Raw genomic sequence first — 19,286 nt, 5'->3', positions numbered from 1 at the left:
CAAATTTTGCAGGAGTTCATTATGCAAATCAAGCTGATTGATTTGATTAATAGTTTGACCTTGCAGACATGCAGCCAGAACTCACCCACTAACCTGCAGGCAACACATTAAAAAAACACAATTTCTCCTGCAATTAAAAGACAAAAGGAAAAGTGGCATTGCCCTTTTAAATGACCGCAGGAATCACCTCTTTAAAATCCTTGACCAAAGTTTGTTTTTGTGCTCTGCTGAAAAAGAAATGCTTTCAAAACATTTATAAGACAAAACCTCCTTTCAATCATCCTCGAAGGATGCGGGTGGAGGCATTTGACAGCTATTCCAGCCTTCAGACTTTGCAGGTCAGGGAACAGGTGGGGGAAGCTGAGCATGAAATGTGCTGCTACGCAAACAATACTTATCTCTCACTAGGGATGAGGTTGGAGGCTGGCTCTGTAATAGCCAGCCTATATACGCATGCACTGAATCACTAACAAAGGAGAGGAGGAAGGAAGGAATAAAGTTTTTCTGGACCAGTCAGTAATCTGTTTCTGTCCAGTCGAGGCCTGTCTTTACGTTTCTGCATCCGTGGGCTGGGATGATCATTGACCCTTAGCAAGTGTACGATGTGGGCTGCCTCAAAGCCACGCACCACAGAGTCCATCTTCTTTAAGAAACATTTTAGAGCTGCTCCAGCTTTCAGACCATAGGTCAAAGAACATACTTGGAATGCTTGTCTCTGTCTCTTTTTATATCCCTGCATGTGAAAAATAACCAAAAAGAAAAAGCAGATGAGGAGGTAGAAAGACAAAAAGAAAGAAAATGGTATCCCTGTGTGTGAAAGAGTGTGATTCTGTGTGATAAAATTAACAAGCACACACACACACACACACACACACACACACACACACACACACACACACACACACACACACACACACACACACACACACACACACACACACACACACACACACACACACACACACACACACACACACACACAGATATCCACTTCACATAGAACAGTTCTGTGTTACATTATGCATGTTGTAATACCCACTGCTCCCTATTAAATCTGCTAGTCTTGGATCTGTATGTTATGTTCTACGCCTGCGTTAGTCATATTGAACACTTTTTTCAATACAAAGTCCATCTATTCAGCCATTGGAAAGCAGTAGTTTGGATAAACAATGGTATATGTATGCACCTGATGCTCAGCTCTGTTGTGAGACATGCCATTACCCTAGCAGCATCAGCATCTCAGCACCAGGGCCAGTTCTTTTTATTCTCCATTCAAAGAGATAGTGGTTGATTTCAGCACCATGGACCGCTGCCAACACTTTATTACTCTGGCAGCTGGAGCAAGCTGATTCTTGCCTGGAAGTCTGGAGTGTCTCCACTCACTAACCCCTGCCCTCTCCACAGCACACGTCTTATTCTGAGCTATTCCAAGCTCTGTACATCCCATTTAAAAGGCTAAAAAAAGGTTTCACCTTAGATAAGATAATATTTTCTCTGAATAAGTTCCTGTAAATTTCAAACTTGTTGAAAAAGCACAATTTAGTCTTTTTCTAACCTGAACTGGAATAAACCTTACATTGTAAGGATGGATGTGTAGGTACACAACGGGTATTTTTGTTGTTATTGAACAAAATAACAGGAACATTTACGCTGTGGAAACACATCTCTGACACATCTATCTACGCTCTATGAATGTAGTTATTATTACAAGAGTATTGGATTGGATTGTGTGATATTGTCAGGTTATCCCAGTTTTTAAATGCCTCCATTCAACAGGCTAAAAAACACAAGCAAAACAATAATACTTTCTCAGACAGGGTTTTAAACTCGCTGAATCCCATGAAGAAGTAAACCAAAAAAGGATTCTGTTATTACTACTTGGTGGTTTGGGTTAAAATCAGACGTTACTCTACTTCCAGTTATGCACGTGACGTGGAACGTGACTTAGCTCTGTTTGTTCCATCCATCTTCGTCCGCTTATCCGGTGTCGGGTCGCGGGGGGAGCAGCTCCAGCAGGGGACCCCAAACTTCCCTTTCCCGAGCAACATTAACCAGCTCCGACTGGGGGATCCCGAGGCGTTCCCAGGCCAGGTTGGAGATATAATCCCTCCACCTAGTCCTGGGTCTTCCCCGAGGCCTCCTCCCAGCTGGACGTGCCTGGAACACCTCCCTAGGGAGGCGCCCAGGGGGCATCCTTACCAGATGCCCGAACCACCTCAACTGGCTCCTTTCGACGCAAAGGAGCAGCGGCTCTACTCCGAGCTCCTCACGGATGACTGAGCTTCTCACCCTATCTCTAAGGGAGACGCCAGCCACCCTCCTGAGGAAACCCATTTCAGCCGCTTGTACCCTGGATCTCGTTCTTTCGGTCATGACCCAGCCTTCATGACCATAGGTGAGGGTAGGAACGAAAACTGACCGGTAGATCGAGAGCTTTGCCTTCTGGCTCAGCTCTCTTTTCGTCACAACGGTGCGATAGATTGAATGTAATACCGCACCCGCTGCGCCGATTCTCCGACCAATCTCCCGCTCCATTGTCCCCTCACTCGCGAACAAAACCCCAAGGTACTTGAACTCCTTCACTTGGGGTAAGGACTCATTCCCTACCTGGAGAAGGCATTCCATCGGTTTCCTGCTGAGAACCATGGCCTCCGATTTAGAGGTGCTGATCCTCATCCCAACCGCTTCACACTCGGTTTGCGAACTGATCCAGTGAGTGCTGAAGGTCGCAGGCCGATGATGCCATCAGGACCACATCATCTGCAAAGAGCAGCGATGAGATCCCCAGCCCACCAAACTGCAACCCCTCCCACCCGACTACGCCTCGATATCCTGTCCATAAATATTACAAACAGGATTGGTGACAAAGCGCAGCCCTGGCGGAGGCCAACCCTCACCTGAAACGAGTCCGACTTACTACCGAGAACCTGGACACAGCTCTCGCTTTGGTTGTACAGAGATTGGATGGCCCTGAGTAGAGACCCCCTCACCCCATACTCCCGCAGCACCTCCCACAGTATCTCCCGGGGGACCCGGTCATACGCCTTCTCCAAATCCACAAAACACATGTAGACCGGTTGGGCATACTCCCAGGCTCCCTCCAGGATCCTTGCGAGAGTGAAGAGCTGGTCCGTTGTTCCATGACCAGGACGGAATCCGCATTGTTCCTCCTCAACCCGAGGTTCGACTATCGGCCGAACCCTCCTTTCCAACACCTTGGAGTAGACTTTACCAGGGAGGCTGAGAAGTGTGATACCCCTATAATTGGCACACACCCTCTGGTCCCCCTTTTTAAAAAGGGGAACCACCACCCCGGTCTGCCACTCCTTTGGCACCGTCCCAGACTTCCACGCAATGTTTGAAGAGGCGTGTCAACCAGGACAGCCCCTCCACACCCAGAGCCTTGAGCATTTCTGGACGGATCTCATCAATCCCCGGGGCTTTGCCACTGTGGAGTTGTTTGACTACATCAGTGACTTCCGCCTGGGAAATCGACGACAATCCCCCATTATCCTCCAGCTCTCTAACATAGAGGGCGTATTAGTCGGATTCAGGAGTTCCTCAAAGTGCTCCTTCCACCGCCCTATTACCTCCTCAGTTGAGGTCAACAGTGTCCCATCCTTACTGTACACAGCTTGGATGGTTCCCCGCTTCCCCCTCCTGAGGTGGCGAACAGTTTTCCAGAAGCACTTTGGTGCCGACCAAAAGTCCTTCTCCATGTCTTCTCCAAACTTCTCCCACACCCGCTGCTTTGCCTCTTTCACGGCAGAGGCTGCAGCCCTTCGGGCCCCTTCGGTGCCCTGCAACTGCCTCCGAGTCCTCCGGGATAACATATCCCGGAAAGACTCCTTCTTCAGTCGGACGGCTTCCCTGACCACCGGTGTCCACCACGGTGTTCGTGGGTTACCGCCCCTTGAGGCACCTAAGACCCTAAGACCACGGCTCATCGCGGCAGCTTCAGCAATGGAAACTTTGAACATTGTCCACTCGGGTTCAATGCCCCCAGCCTCCACAGGGATGCACGAAAAGCTCCGCCGGAGGTGTGAGTTGAAAGTCTGTCGGACAGGGGCCTCCTCCAGACGTTCCCAATTTACCCGCACTACACGTTTGGGCTTACCAGGTCTGTCCAGAGTCTTCCCCCACCCCCTGACCCAACTCACCACCAGATGGTGATCGGTTGACAGCTCCGCCCCTCTCTTCACCCGAGTGTCCAAAACATACGGCCTCAGCTCAGATGAAACGATTATGAAATCGATCATTGACCTTCGGCCTAGGGTGCTCTGGTACCAGGTACACTTATGAGCATCCCTATGTTCGAACATGGTGTTCGTTATAGACAATCCATGACTAGCACAGAAGTCCAACAACAAACAACCACTCTGGTTTAGATCAGGGAGGCCGTTCCTCCCAATCATGCCTGATTGGGAGATCTGTTTGTTCCGTAAAGTAAAAAAAAAAACTCACTGTCATTTTCAAACAGGACACTGTGTTTGTCTGATCCATCCACCACCCCGACCAGCCTCCTTTCAAGGAAATGTGGCACTCTTGTACTTCGTCAACTTACTTTCTGCTTTGCTCCCACCATAATTACTACAGTCACTACAGGGCGGCGCCACTATAAATGTATATATATATATATATATATATATATAAAAACTAAGGAGCCAATGGTCATCAAGACACAAAACTGGCGTTTCTGTTTTTCTTTCCTGCTCCTATCACAGTGGATGTTTATTTGCATTTAAATCCACATTATTTAGTGTTTTAGTTTACCAGTTTTGATGTACCATGTATTCATTCTACTGTCACTTTGTCTGCTAAATCTGTTTTTTGTCCACCGTACAATAAACTGAAAACATTGCCAGTTAGTAATGTTCAATAGCAGACCACAGCCAATTTTTCCCATTTAAATTGCAAATTGTTTCTGGAATGAAATATAATAAGATCTTAGAGACATTTTAGCATTCAAAGTTAGGAAACTCTTTATCATGCATATTCAGTTTGGCTTCATGTATATATTTGAGTACTCCTCCCCATGTGTGCGGCCTCTTGCCCACATTCACCTTTGACGTTTCACCCTCACGGTTAGTCCTGCCCCAAATCATTACCTCAGTATGACTTTACATCTCACTCTACAGTGAGATGTGCCATAAATCAAAAATAAGCTAATTACTCACAGCTAGTAACCCAGTTACTTTCGCCTAGTGAGCGGAAGCTATATTTGGCATTCACACAAGAGAAAAATTAAGGAAATGGAGAAATATGTCCGTGCCAATAGATATGCGAAAGCATGGCATATGTTCATATGCCCTCGAGTGGTTCAGTGGTCTTCCCTACTACAACAGCAGGTGGAGTCTTTTTCTCCCTCTTTCTTAAATACACATATGGATGTAGGAGTAATCCTTCATTCTGTGTGTTTTCCACAGTGTGAGAATGGGAAAGTCTCCAAATGAAGTCAAAATAAACTTGTCTGTGTATCATCTTTGTAACAGTTGTAACTGTGTACAGAAGTTTAAAGTGCATAGAGTTTTAAGTTGTCCAAATGATACACACTGACCTCAAAGATCAGGTTTGTAATATATAATAAAATCACCCACAAATGCCCTGATTGCAGAGAAAATCATCCCTGCTATTATTGTAAGATGCAAGATAAAATGTCTTCCAGAGATATGGCTTCATCCCATCTCACTGTATAGGTCACATTGTGCTTTTATCTCCCTGCTGTCATCGCAGGTCGAGGCTATAGGATGCTCAAATCAGATTACGGTACAACTCATTTTAGGTGCGAGATCATCTACCTTCAGTCGCTATGCTTCAGTGAGCCTCCATAAATTCACATGGGGGGAGGGAGATAAAGCTGATGGAAACTGGAGTGTATTTTCTTTACAGGAGTTCTGTATAACTGTATATCTCTGGGGTCTCACATGTAAAACATAGCCTTACACGTCATTAAAGGTATGAACAATGTATAAATGATAAAAGGCTGATAGAATAGTACCATAAAAGGATAGAGTCACAGTAATAATTTATAAGCTACCTACCTACCGCATGATGTATGCCTGTACTTTCCATCTTTGATATTCTGGTCTGAGGCCTAAGCTCCTTGAAGATGATTGACATTGCAAATGTCTTTTTCTCACGTTCTCCTTTTTTAAGTTCTCTCATTCCCTCCTTCCATCTCACCACCTTTTTATTTCCCTCTCTGCCTCTCTATCTCTCTCCTTTTGTTATCATGTTTCCCCTCTCTTTCTTCAATTCAAACTCAAGACAGGTATTATGCAGAAGGTAATGGAGTGTAGGAACAGAGGAAATAAAAACAAGTTCTTGACAGTCAATCGTCCTTGTTAAGATCCACAGCAAAGAAATTCCAGGTACACACAGTAAACAGGGCTCAAAACTGCAAGGCAAGTTGCTGATTGTGGGCAATAACAGGCTATTCTCTATCTGCTCTGCACCGTTAGCCAGTGTTCACTGTACAACTCCTGCAAGAGAGATTAGATTCCACTGGGCTCCTCTGGGCTGGGAGCATAATGGCCCAGCAAGGACCTCTATTCATTAAGCCCTTAATTGCTAATTGAGGTCTTTGAACGATTCAGCAATAGCTGCTGCTGGTGGGGCATTAGCTGAGTAATTTATGGCTGCGAGGGAGCAGGGGGGACATGAACAAGGGTGAAAAAGTGTTATTAAAAGGACATCGGTGCAGCGTTGTTATTACACAGCCACTTTATGTTAACTCCCAAACATCTGTACAAGGCTCTTTTTTTTAAGGTTGATTTTTACCATTTTTTCAGAGTTTAATTCCTTATGTTTTGTGATTAAATACCATTCAGCCATAATGCAGTTTGATTCTCCAATCAACAAATAATTTTAATTTAATATTTTTGATTAAGCATATTATTTAGTCTTTGTGGAAGTTCTACATTTCTTATAATTGTGGTTCTTACTTTTCTACAACTGACAATTGAAAAATGTAAGCAATTAGCTACAGTCATTATTCTAGCTATAAAATATCCCAGTGACTGTTTCATTTAGTGATTTTAGCATTTCTATTATTCACAGCAGCATTTTGAGAAATCCTCACATTTTATGCTGCATATGTTTTTACAGAACAGTAGAAAGAGGTAAAATAATGCGTACCTGCACTGCAGCACAGTTCGTAAATTTAGACTGTATAAAAATGTAATTAGATTTCAGTCCACATTTATTCCCTTGTAATCCATTTGGCTGTCAAAAAAGTAACTGGCTCATTATATATTTCATTCTCTTATGCAGACACATTTTTTCCAGGGAGGCACTAAAAGTTGAAACTTAGTTTGAGAGACATTTGACTCCTGAGTCTGATAATGCAGATGGTAACTTATTTAAATACAACTTATTTTCATTTGTTGACCACAGTTGAAGTTAGATGCTACACTGTCCAATTGCTAAAGATAAAATGCTGCAATGCAACATTCAAGCAGCAGAGAGTGAGTGTGGCCTAAATGCATCCTTCACATCCCATATATATTTGTCATATTGGATGAGGAGTTGTTGTTTTTTTCTCTGACGGGAGCACAAGTCAGTAAGGAGAGATCAGGGAGAGAGGAAGTGCTAAAATGATTACTTTCACCAGTTCCTCGCTTCTTTATCTCCAGAGATTCAGACTCTAAAGCCCCTGACAGTCGGTGTGAAAGGACCAAAGAGGATCCATTAAAATACTTACACTTGGAACCTCTGCAAGAAAGAATTTCAACAGACAAACAAAATGTCTTTGCGTGTAAAAACATGGCGTGATGAGTTGGGATGAGTTCAGAGCTTCACTGACGCATGAAGATTTTATTTAGCATTAATTTCTGGAGCATTAAGCGTGCCAGGATTAACCCAAACCACTCTCTCTCCTCCTATCTTGCCTATCAGGCTGATTTGAATGTGAATGTTGAATGAATGTTTCAGTGTGAGTGTGTTTTCTGGCCTGGGATGTTTCCACCAGCGTTTGCCAGCAGTTATGCCACACGTTCTTCTTAAAAGGCTTTGAGGATCTTAGAGACTCATGAATATTGTAAAAAAAAACCTGTCTTTGAAGTCTCTTTTTTGCCATTTAGAGTGAACTAGAATATTGTAAAAATCTTTCTTGTTACCATTTTTATTAAAAACATGTAATTGACAAAATACTGCTGGAGCATCTCTGGTGTGTTAATGTAAGATGATGCATGTGGAGAAGGAGAAACTGAAAACAGGACATTGATTGCCTACCAGCTGCAGAGTGCAGTTACTTAGAGCATGTGTTCAGTGGAAGTAACAGTACTAATATAAGTTAGAGAAGTTTACAGACTTTGTAGAAAACTACAAACCATTAGTCGAGCTAATGTCTTGTGTCCATGAGCCATGTCTTGTGTCCATGAGCCATTTGCATCAGCCTTGAAATTCAAAAGAGACACAGACACTTTAAAAGCAGTTTACTGTTTATTTCTGGTCCATAGCTGTTTTGTGTCCTCAGGCATTGGAGAAGGTTGTTTAAATCACGAAAGATTTTTTTTTTGCTTTAATACTGAGGGACTACAATCGGTCTTATAAAAAAGAAAATCCTTCACTTTTACATTTTCTTGCAAACTTTAAGCATATGGTCGACATTTTAAAAGAAATATAATTATTTGCTTTCTTGCTAAGAGTTACATGAGAAGATCGATGCCACTCTCATTTGTGCATTAACTATGAAACAGAAGCCAGGTGACAGTTAGCTTAGCTTAGCACAAAGACTGGAGAGAGATGGAAACAGCTAGTTTGGCTGTGAAGGGACAGAAATGGTGACACAAATCTGCCTGGCAGCACCTCTACAACTCACCAACTAACATGTTTAATGTTGTTTGTTCATTCTGAACAACAAACTGAAGTGAAATAGTCCCACACATTTAACCCCCTGTTACACTACAACTTGTAGTTTTTACACTCCAGCTTTTATACAGATTAAATGTAGATATTTGTAGAGAGCTGCACCAGGCTAGCTGTTTTCTCCAGCTCCCAGCTTTTATGCTAAGTTAAGCTAACCAATTACAGTAGCTTCATACTTACCGTACAGTTTTGTTTATTTCACCTATGAAATTTCTGTATATCTTCTTCTTTTACTTGTGCTCTTCCCACTGGTCAGAAGTGGGTGTAAAAAAAGGTGATGTCATACTTCCATGCACCAATCAGAGTTAAGCAATATCTAAATTAGAATCTGATGACAGTTGCTTGTTTGGTTGCTGCCAACCAGACAGCCCTTTCCAGCGGGAAACTGAAGCCGTTATATATGCTCTCTTCAAAGCCACTAAACGCGGACCTCCGGGCACTGGCGCCATCCATCTGCATGTACGGCAGTACACAGAAAATTGGCAGATTTTCCCTTAAGGTACCAGCTTACACTAGCGCTAGCTAGCTAGCTTTGGTTGGCAAGGTGCTACCGAACGCTAAACAAGACATTTTTAGGCGACCAAAATGTTCTAATCAACTTTGATGAAGTGAAAACACACAGTGAGAGGGTCAAAGTTTAAGACAAAAACATGAACAACACCCAAAACAAGTTTATGGCTATTTTAATGTACACAGGGCCATGGTTAGCATTGCTAAGCATCTGTATTACCTGATTGACAGGTTGGCGTGCAGCCACGCCCTAAAGCATGCACTGCTTTATCGTCAATTTTTTAAATGAATGGGACCATAATTTACTAAATGCTGTATTGTATAATCATACTGTATTGAGTTGAAATACTTGAAACTAAGGATTGAGCCCATAAACTCATTTTGAAAATGTTTACTGAGGTAATTAATCAAGTGAGAAGTAGGGTCATTTTCTCATAGACTTCCGTACAATCAGACTTCTTTTTGAAATCAATGGCTAGGGTTAGGGTTAGAGAGGCCTAACCCTAACCCTCATTGAGAAACATGTAAGAGGGCTTTAAAGAGTAACACTCTGACTCTAAGAAACAGAAACCAATGACTCTGTACATATTGGCCACATTTCTATGCTTTCGACAGGGATGAATATGCATATAATATAATTTCTTTCTTTTGTTCACTTCTATTTAAATTGGAATGTGACTATAACTTTCACATTGCCATATGATGACTGTTTTATAAAAAGCAATAGCTCACTTCAGTCTGTAATATGTTTTATTTTTTTTTGGAGCCAGAAGTGACCATATTTGGACAAAAGGACGGAGCTGACTAGCCACAGTCTTTCTAACCAAACACTGTTCATTCAAACATTTCAAATATTATTTAATGAGCAAAAATCCTACGCTTTCATTTGGCACTATCCTAGCTCAGCATGGGTTTAAATAAGGCTATTAGCATTTTCTGATATTAAATCTGCTTAAATATGTGCTCTTGCATGCTTAATCAACCGTCTAATGGCCTCACCTCTGTACATTTCCCTTAAAAGAAGCCATTCAGTGTACTTCACATCCATGAGTCACTCAATGTGCTGGGTTAGGCGCCAGAGCTGTGAGGTTTATTCAAAGGTAGAGACAAACTGAATGGGATTTGATTGATTGGATTAACTGGTGGGCTTTTTTAGACCCCTGCTCTGTTGACAATAAGGTAATCAACTCCAGAAAACTTGATGGCAACATCGCCACATTATGGGACTCGCAGTGTTAAATTATCCTCAATTCTGTGAGGTTCAAAAGGAGATTTTGTAAGAACAACAGAGGAGATTTAGAGTGGAGTATGTATTGGAAAGGAAGTGAACAGGTAGGATGGGGAAAATTGTGACAGGAAGTGTGCCCGACTGCAGGGAGTATGGATGTATGCATTAGTGTATTTGTGTGTATATTGATGTGTTAGCTATATTTTTAAAGAACCTGCACATATCATTAGATCTTTCCACCCTTTCCCTATACTTACTCATTGTATTCAGCCCACTGACGGGTTTTTGCTGGAGCCATAAAACATTCACAGATTAAAATACATTCACAAGTAGAGTCTGCTGTTCACCGGAGCTGCATATGTTTGGTTTATAGAAGGAAACTAGAATAGACATGATACGATTTGCTGATTAAATAATTAGTCAATAAACAGACAATTCATTGGAAACTATTTTGATCATCAACTAAATGCTACGTTGGGTTTTTTTTTCAAGCAAACAAACTCCAAACTTCCTCTGGTTTTCCAGCTTTTCAAATGGGATGATTTGCTGCTTTTCTTTATTTCATACAATTATGGACCGAATACTTTTGGGTATTGGACAGTGCTGTTGGTCAATTCGCTGAGTAGCACAAATAAGACACTGAAATGAATGCTATGCAAATAAGACGTTTTAAGAGCTCACCTTAAGCTCTAAGGAAATTATAACCAGCATTTTTCACAATTTTCTTTTATAGACAGAATAAAATTTTAATTTGATCAATTTATTGCTTGAGTACCTGGAAGATGCTTAACCAACATGTAAAGACATTGCAGGTGGAGGGAACTAAAAAAAAGAGGTGAAACATTGAGTCAACACTCTTGTGACTTCTTGTGTTATTTTTAAATGTGGGAACACACTTCTCATATATTGTGACATTTGTCGGATTCACACGTTTGAATCTGCCATGTGAGCGAGTTCCTCTCACCTCCTTCAGACATCTTTCTGTCTTGGCCTCCATGTTCCCTGGACCTCAGTGCAGGTAGACATGGGCTCAGGATATAAATAACAGGTGGAAACAACTGGATAGTCATCTCTTAAGTTAAAATGAACTGTTCATTAATTGATTAGCTGAGAAAAATAATGGATAACGTTTTAAATAATTGATCAGTCGTTTAAGTAATTTTTATTTAGCAAAAACGTCCTAAATTCACTGGCTCTGGATTCTGAATGTGAATATTTTCTGGCTGTATTGGTCCAATATGATGGTAAATCGAATTTGAGTCGTTTTTAGGGTTGTTGTCGGACAAAACTAGCAATTTGAAGAAGAGCTGCAACAATTTGTCGATTAATCAAACGGTCGATAGACAGAAAATTATTGGCAGTTTGACGACATTCGGTAGCATTTTTGGGGAACTGTGATGACACTTTTCACTTCTGACTTTTTATGCACCAAATATTCGGGAAAAAATAAAGTCAGTGACACATTAATTGAAAAATTAAAAAAAGTTGCAGCCTGAAATGATTCACTGAAATTATGGTCTGGTTTTTAGTTTTCTATTATAAACAAATAATAAACTAGTATCCCATAAATCAAGCATTTTGCCAATGTGACCATTTGTGCTGTTGGGTAAAAATATCGTGGCATATTTTTATATGATCTAGTTGGGATCTAGTTGGGTTTAAATCATAGACAGTACAATTAATGGACAAAGCGACGCCGTAGACTTCCACGTTGATCAGTGAAGTCTATTAGAAGCACTTTTCCGGTGATGGCTGAGCGTTACTGCGTAGCCTCCAACTAAGCTTGATGTGACGTGAGCAACCTGTCTGAAAGTTGGAAATCTTCTGGTAGCTGTGCCAAGAGAAATCTCAATCATTCCGAATCTTGCAGAGACGGAGAGCGTAGGTATATGTAACATATAACATAGGCACAGGCTAATTATTGCTAACTAAAATGCTAGTTAACATTAGTAATTCAACTTAAACAGCTAATGTAAGTCAAAACTGCCTGCGAGCTTCTCCTGACTATACGGTAATTTCTCTACTATGCGACTGAAAGTCACGTGGTTATGACACAATCGTTAGCCTATTTTTACAAAAACGGCTGCTATGGAGCCATAACGTGAGATACAAGGTAATGGAGCCTTTTATACATTGTTGTGTTTCTTTAGAAATAAACAATGGACAAATAAGAGTCTTTAAACGCTTAAGATGTAAAGGTATTCGCTGTCAAAGTGACACCAAAATGAATGGCAGTCAATGGAATGCTAACGGCGGGTGATGGCTTTGTAGCATCAAAATGTCTCCATAGTAGGTACTCTTTGTGGATGCTCGCTTACCCTCTTGGTTTAAATGGATTCATAAAAACACAAATGGAGTTTTCTGAACCAGTAGAAAAACAACAACAACATGTTTTTAGCATGTACTGGTGTATACAGCCTACTGGTGCTCATTGTTTGGCTTTCTGTGTGTAACCTCCACAGTCTAACCCTCCTGGGGTCCGTTCCAGAAAGCAGGTTTAGTGAAATCTCTGAGTTTGTTAACACTGAGATGAGGGAAACTCTGGGTTTTCTGTTTCAGAAAGAGAGGTTAATCAAATCTGAGAGAGAGGGGTAACTCCAGCCTGTCTCAGAAAGAGAGGTAACTTAACCTCAGAGTCTGTTACTATGGTAACTGAGCCTGGGAACCTAACCTTGAGCAGGTTTTCTTCAAGAAACCTTGAGTTTCTCTCAGTCTCCTCCCTCTAACACAGTGCTCTTTAATTTCCTCATTCATTCATTCATTCAGTCTGTATCAGGCGCATTTTAGCGCAGTTTGTTATCTGCATGAATACAAAAACATGTCAATTTATTAACCATGTTAGGCAGACTATAAAACGTTTTTGTTCCGAACATGGCATGTCCTTGTGTCGACGATCCTGTTGATGAAGAAGCTGTATTACTTCGCAGGGAGTTAAAACATACGTCTGGAGATGATATTGAGGCCCCGACTATAGATGTATTTTCATTTCCAGATACCTTCCTATTTGAGCGGTATGGTTTTTCTTCCCAGTCTATCAGTTATATAGATAACCTTATTCGTCCTCATATCACTAACGTCACCCATCGTGGACATGCTTGTACATCCCAGCACATTCTTTGTGTCCATTATGTTTTTTATGCAAACGGCAGTTTTCTTTACAACATTGTTGATGCGGAGCATATTAGTAAATCCACTGTATAGCAAAGCGCCGTCAGAGTGTGACTCGCTTTGAAACGTGTTTTAAACATTTGTTTAGAGTTCCCTGGACACAAACCAGTAAGAGCCAATAAAAATAAATAATTCTGTTAATGATGGTGCTGCAACCTCAGAATGGGATTAGTAGTAGTTTACTTTTTCGCCCGCAGGATTGCACCTAAATTAAATTATAGGTGTAGCTTACTACCATTCCAGTTTTCACCAGTAATATTATAGTTTACCTGTGATTAAATATCAAATTAGTACACTATATTAGAGCTTACGCATTGACTCGAGCATCAATTTTCTCCCACACCAATTCCCGCTATTTCACAGCAGCCGCTGTGTTGCTTTTTTTTATATGTTTGCTTTTTTTTCATGTTCAATGAACATATAAAAAAAGCAACACAGCCAAACTCGCTGTATGTGCGCAAGAGTATTTCCACCGACCCGTTTGTTTGTGGTTGTTACCATGGAGAATCGTAGAATCATGGCTCCATTGATGCTGCCTTTTTATTGTGGTGGTGCACGCGCGTAACCCTGAGTGAACATACTCCGAGTTGATTGAACCAACTCAAATCAGCTGTTCTGGAACCAAAAACTCAGAGTTTCCCATCTCAGGGTAAATCAACTCAGACATCAGAGTTAGACTCAGAGTTTGTTAAACCTCCTTCCTGAAACGGACCCCTGGCTTAATGAGCAGTGTGCAACTGTGTTTCCCAGCAGGCAGTGCTGCAGGACTAGGATGACTGGGAAGACCCAGACAAGCAACGTGACCAACAAGAATGATCCTCGCTCCCTCAACTCCCGCGTCTTCATTGGCAACCTCAACACGGCCGTGGTAACCAAGGCCGACATCGAGGCCATCTTTGCCAAATACGGAAAGATTGTGGGCTGCTCTGTGCATAAGGGCTACGCCTTCGTTCAGTACGCCAGCGAGAGGAACGCCAGGGCAGCCGTGGCCGGGGAGAACACCAGGGTCATTGCCGGGCAATCACTAGGTAAAGTTGTTCAAATGTGCATCACTGAATTCTGATTACAGTGTCAATATCTTGTACATAAGAGAAAACTACACTATACTCACTGTGTAAAAGGGTGCTTTATTTTACACCATGGTTACGACATAATAATTCAGCTGGCAAGCGGAACCTGAAGATTCAGTTGAGATAAAGAAAAATCAAATGTATTTAATGTAGCCTACCTGATACCAGCACAGAGCCGAAAATACTTTCAGTTGTAAAATTTACTACGTTGAGATTATAACCTTTGTTTTAATGGCATTTAATAAGTTATATTTGCAACAGGACAACTAGGTGAGAAAGGGGAAGACATGCAGGAAATTGTCACAGGTCGGATTCGAACCCTGGACCTTTGTGTCGAGGTATAAACCTCTCAGTATATGTGCGCCTGCTCTACCCACTGAACCAACCCGGCCACAATTTCGATAATTTTTATAAAACTAAAATGTGACTTTTTCACAAGACCTATTCATTTCAAGCAATGTGTGCTTTCATTTTAATTTTATACATTTTCAATAAATAGCCATAATAGTTCCCACTTTGTGTGTTTCCTTTAATTATGTTGAAATAAAAAAAAAGAATTAAGCCCTTTGGAATTAGAAAGAATACAGTATGTCACTTCGGGGGGAGCAGCTCCCTGCTGGAGCTGCTCCCCCCGCGACCCGACACCGGATAAGCAGACGAAGGTGGATGGATGGATGGATGGATGGATGGACAGTATGTCACCTTCAATATTTGAGCCTATTTACAGTACAAACCTTGCCAATGAACTATGAGGACAAAAAACGAATGACAAAAGAATTATCGTTAATTTATCGTTATTGAGGTAAAATAGAGATTTTAGGTCATATCGTGCAGCCCTAATATTTTAAAACTTTAACATTGTAATTCACCAAAGAGTATATATTCTAATTTTATCATCATTTTAAATTACCAGTAACAATATTAGTGTACCCTAATCCTTAAATATGTACTCAGCATAGATATAAAACTAATTCTATAGTACTATGGAGTTTCTTACAGTCTAATGTATTTATTAATGCCACTTAAACATTGTTACCCATTTATTCCATAAATCTTCCCTTGTACTTAAATATTTGTACCTATACTAGATAATTAAGATGTAATTTGTGTAATCTTAAGTGTTACCCATGCATTGGTATGTTTAATGCATCTTTGTGTGTGAGCAATAGAGACACCTACATGATTCATCTCCGTAGGTAGAAAAATGAAACATGCATGTTTTGTTTAAACCAATATAATCTGATAAATAATTTTTTTTCTTTTACAAAACAAAGCACTGTAAATGTAAAATGTACTGCAAAAGCAATACAAACTACACAAGAAGTCCAAAACAAAAAAATCATAATAGCAAGTCCAAGTTTTTAGATTGGAAATATGACAGATTTAGTCAGTTTGAAATCTTCAAGCATGTTATTTTAAACTCAACTCTTCTTTTTAATCAATATTGCCTGAAGACCTCAAGCTGCCATCTGGTTCATGGTGTTTATGGACAAAAGTCCATATCTTAATGACAAGCCTAAATTTGATCAGTATATCCGTAGAAATTATTCTGAAATGGAGCCAGTACAGCCAGTGTGAAGACGTCAAGATTCAGAATCCATTTTAGGAGTTGCAGCAAGGACAAGAGTCGAGCTTGAACATAAAGAGAAGTCAGAAAGACAGACAGACTGACTGACTGACTGACTGACTGACTGAATGACTGACTGACTGACAGACAGATTGACGGACAGAAAACAAGTAGGAAACATTCACTGCCCGGTCCTCAGGGACAAAGAGTGGGATTCCTGTAAATCTTTCTTATATTACTTATTGATTCGTTCACAGCCTCCTCCACGGAAAATAAAAGTCCTCCTCGAGCCCTGCTCTATCATTAAATATGAATAAGAGGGCTGCCAGGTCACATTGGTAATTCCACCCTGTTTGCACAGTTTTGTTCATTTTTTTGGTTGTGAAATTACATATGGCAGTGGTAAAACTGCAATGTGGAGTTGTGTTCCCATGTATTTACTGTATAAGTACGTGACTCCATAACTATTATTGTATTATTGTAAAACTTTATGACTAAAACTCTGTGCTTTTAGTGAAACTGGACTCACTCAAGTGACTGGCCTGAGCCAACTCTGATTTTATTTTGGTAGTTTTGGCAATGATTTCTATTGTTGGTAATAATGACATTGTACATGGAAACCTGGCAAAATAAGTAAAATTAGACCTGATGGGGCAAAAAATACAAACAAGGGCCCAGGGGCATCCTCTAGCTCACCCAGTAGAGTGCGCCCCACAGTTTACAGACCAAGCTCCTGGTTCAACTTTGAACTTTTGAAATGAATAATTTTACATTTTGGAGGTATACACTTATTTGCATGCCTGCCGAGAGTTAGATGAGAAAATTAATACCACTCTCATGTCTGTTTGCCAAGTATGAAGCCAGAGCCAGGAGGCGATTAGCTTAGCTTAACATAAAGTATGGGAGGAGGGGGAAACAGCTTGCATGTTCAAAAAATCTAAGTAACAAGCACCTAATAAGCCTAATTTCAAAAAAGTAAATTCTTCCAGCCAATGTGCCAAGAAATAACAATGGCACATAACTACCCTTAAAACCATAACTTGTCATTTTTTGCATTTCTGCAACATATTTGTGAGCTTTAGAGGTGCTGGTTGGCAATTTTTTTTAACTTTGGACAGAGGCAGGCTAATTGTTTCCCTGTTTCCAGTCTTCATGTAAAGCTAAGCTAACCACCTCCTCTATTTGGGGGCCAAGCAGCGAAGTTGCGAGGCACCATTAGTGATTCTACCTTTTCTTATTATTACCCATCTTTCCTCTGCCATGGGAGTCTATGGCGGCCCATCGAACCGTACAGTAAAAAGTTGTGAAATTTGGCACATTGATTCAGGACAGTCCCATAATTAATTTCACCAAGTTTTAGTTCTGCACCACAGGCAGTCTAGCGCCACCAACGGGTCAAAGTTGGCGTTGCATCCATCAGGATATAGTTGGAATCCTTGGATGATGCTGAACTTATCGCACCCTGTGATGTCAATATCTGCCATGTTGGACCTTCCGCCATATTGGATTTCATCAAAAACACTAAAAAGTTTTGACAGGTCACAACATTTCTCAGATTTTCACGAAACTTGGCACAGATGATCTTCAGACCAAGTTGCACAAAAGTTATTCCATTGCATATTGATATTCAAAAGTGTTTGCCTGTCACACAGCCAATCGAAATCGACGATGAAACTGCTAAACAGGAAGTGAACTATTATCTCGGGGAGCCTTTCACGTATCAAAACCAATCTCAATACTTGGACTCATGATCCAATTAGGAGGAGGCTCAAGAAATCACAGTATCACACTATATTCACAGGAAGCTCATATCTCAGCAACACTTTCACGTATCAAAACCAAACTTGGTACATGGACTTGGGACCCCATCCTGAGGAAGCACAATAAATTTGGAGTCTTTTGACCACTAGGGGGAGCGCTATAATCACAGGAAGTAGGCTCATATCTCAAAAATGGTTTTACGTATAGAAACCAAACTTAGTATATGGACTTGGGACCCTATTCTGAGGACACACAATACATGTGGTGACCTTCGACCAACAGGGGGCGCTAGAGTTACAGGAAGTGAGCTCATATCTCAGCATCCTTTCGATGTATGAAGCATAGACAGTATATAAGAATGGACAAACAGATCCCGTTGCTCTGGATGGAGACCATTGAAGGATATTAGAAGCACTTTTCCGGTGAGCGCTGAGCATTACTGCGCAGCCTCCAACTGAGCTCGAAGATGTAAATGTGACATGAGCAACCTGTCTGAAAGTTGTAAGTCTTCTGGTAGCTGTGCCAAGAGAAATCTCAATAATTCCCAATCTTGTAGAGACGGAGAGCGTAGGTACATGGGCACAGGCTAATTATTGCTAACTAAAATGCTAGTTAACATTAGTAATTAAACCTAAACAGCTCATGTAAGTCAAAACTGCCTGCGAGCTTCTCCTGTACTATATGGTCATTTCTCTACTACGCGACAGAAAGTTGCGTGGTTATGACACAATCGTTAGCCTATTTTTACAAAAACGTCTCCTACGGAGCCATAACGTGAGGTACAAGGTAATGGAGCCTTTTATACATTGTCGTGTTTCTTTAGAAATAAACAATGGACAAACAGAGTCTTTAAACGCTTCAGATGTAAAGTTATTCGCTGTCAAAGTGACGTCAAAATGAATGGCAGTCAGTGGAATGCTAACGGGAGGTGATCGTTTTGTAGCATCAAAATGGCGCCATAGGAGGTTTGAGTTCTGAAGCGAAGCTTACCCCTTTGGTATGAAGTCCAAACTTGGTACAGGGACATAGTAGGTGATTATAATATTAATATTTTTTTCACCCAGAAAACAACCACGTGCATTTCTTGATAGGCGTGAGTTCTTGTGGCTGTAAT

At 41.1% G+C, this 19,286-nt stretch overlaps 1 protein-coding gene across 1 annotated transcript in view; it reads left to right on the top strand.

The window, feature by feature from the left end:
* Nucleotides 1-14,524: 14,524 nt before the first annotated feature.
* Nucleotides 14,525-19,286, top strand: part of ralyl (RALY RNA binding protein like) — a 30,386-nt gene continuing 25,624 nt past the window's right edge. The window contains exon 1 of the mRNA XM_028593512.1: nucleotides 14,525-14,802. Coding sequence (XP_028449313.1) covers nucleotides 14,547-14,802 — 256 coding nt within the window. The 5' untranslated portion in view covers nucleotides 14,525-14,546. The remainder of the gene's footprint in view (nucleotides 14,803-19,286) is intronic.

This window comes from Perca flavescens, chromosome 12 (assembly GCF_004354835.1).
Source record: "Perca flavescens isolate YP-PL-M2 chromosome 12, PFLA_1.0, whole genome shotgun sequence".
In the NCBI taxonomy this organism is placed as follows: domain Eukaryota; kingdom Metazoa; phylum Chordata; class Actinopteri; order Perciformes; family Percidae; genus Perca; species Perca flavescens.
The sequence above is the reverse complement of the archived record's forward strand: the minus strand, read 5'-3'. Positions and strand labels throughout refer to the sequence as shown.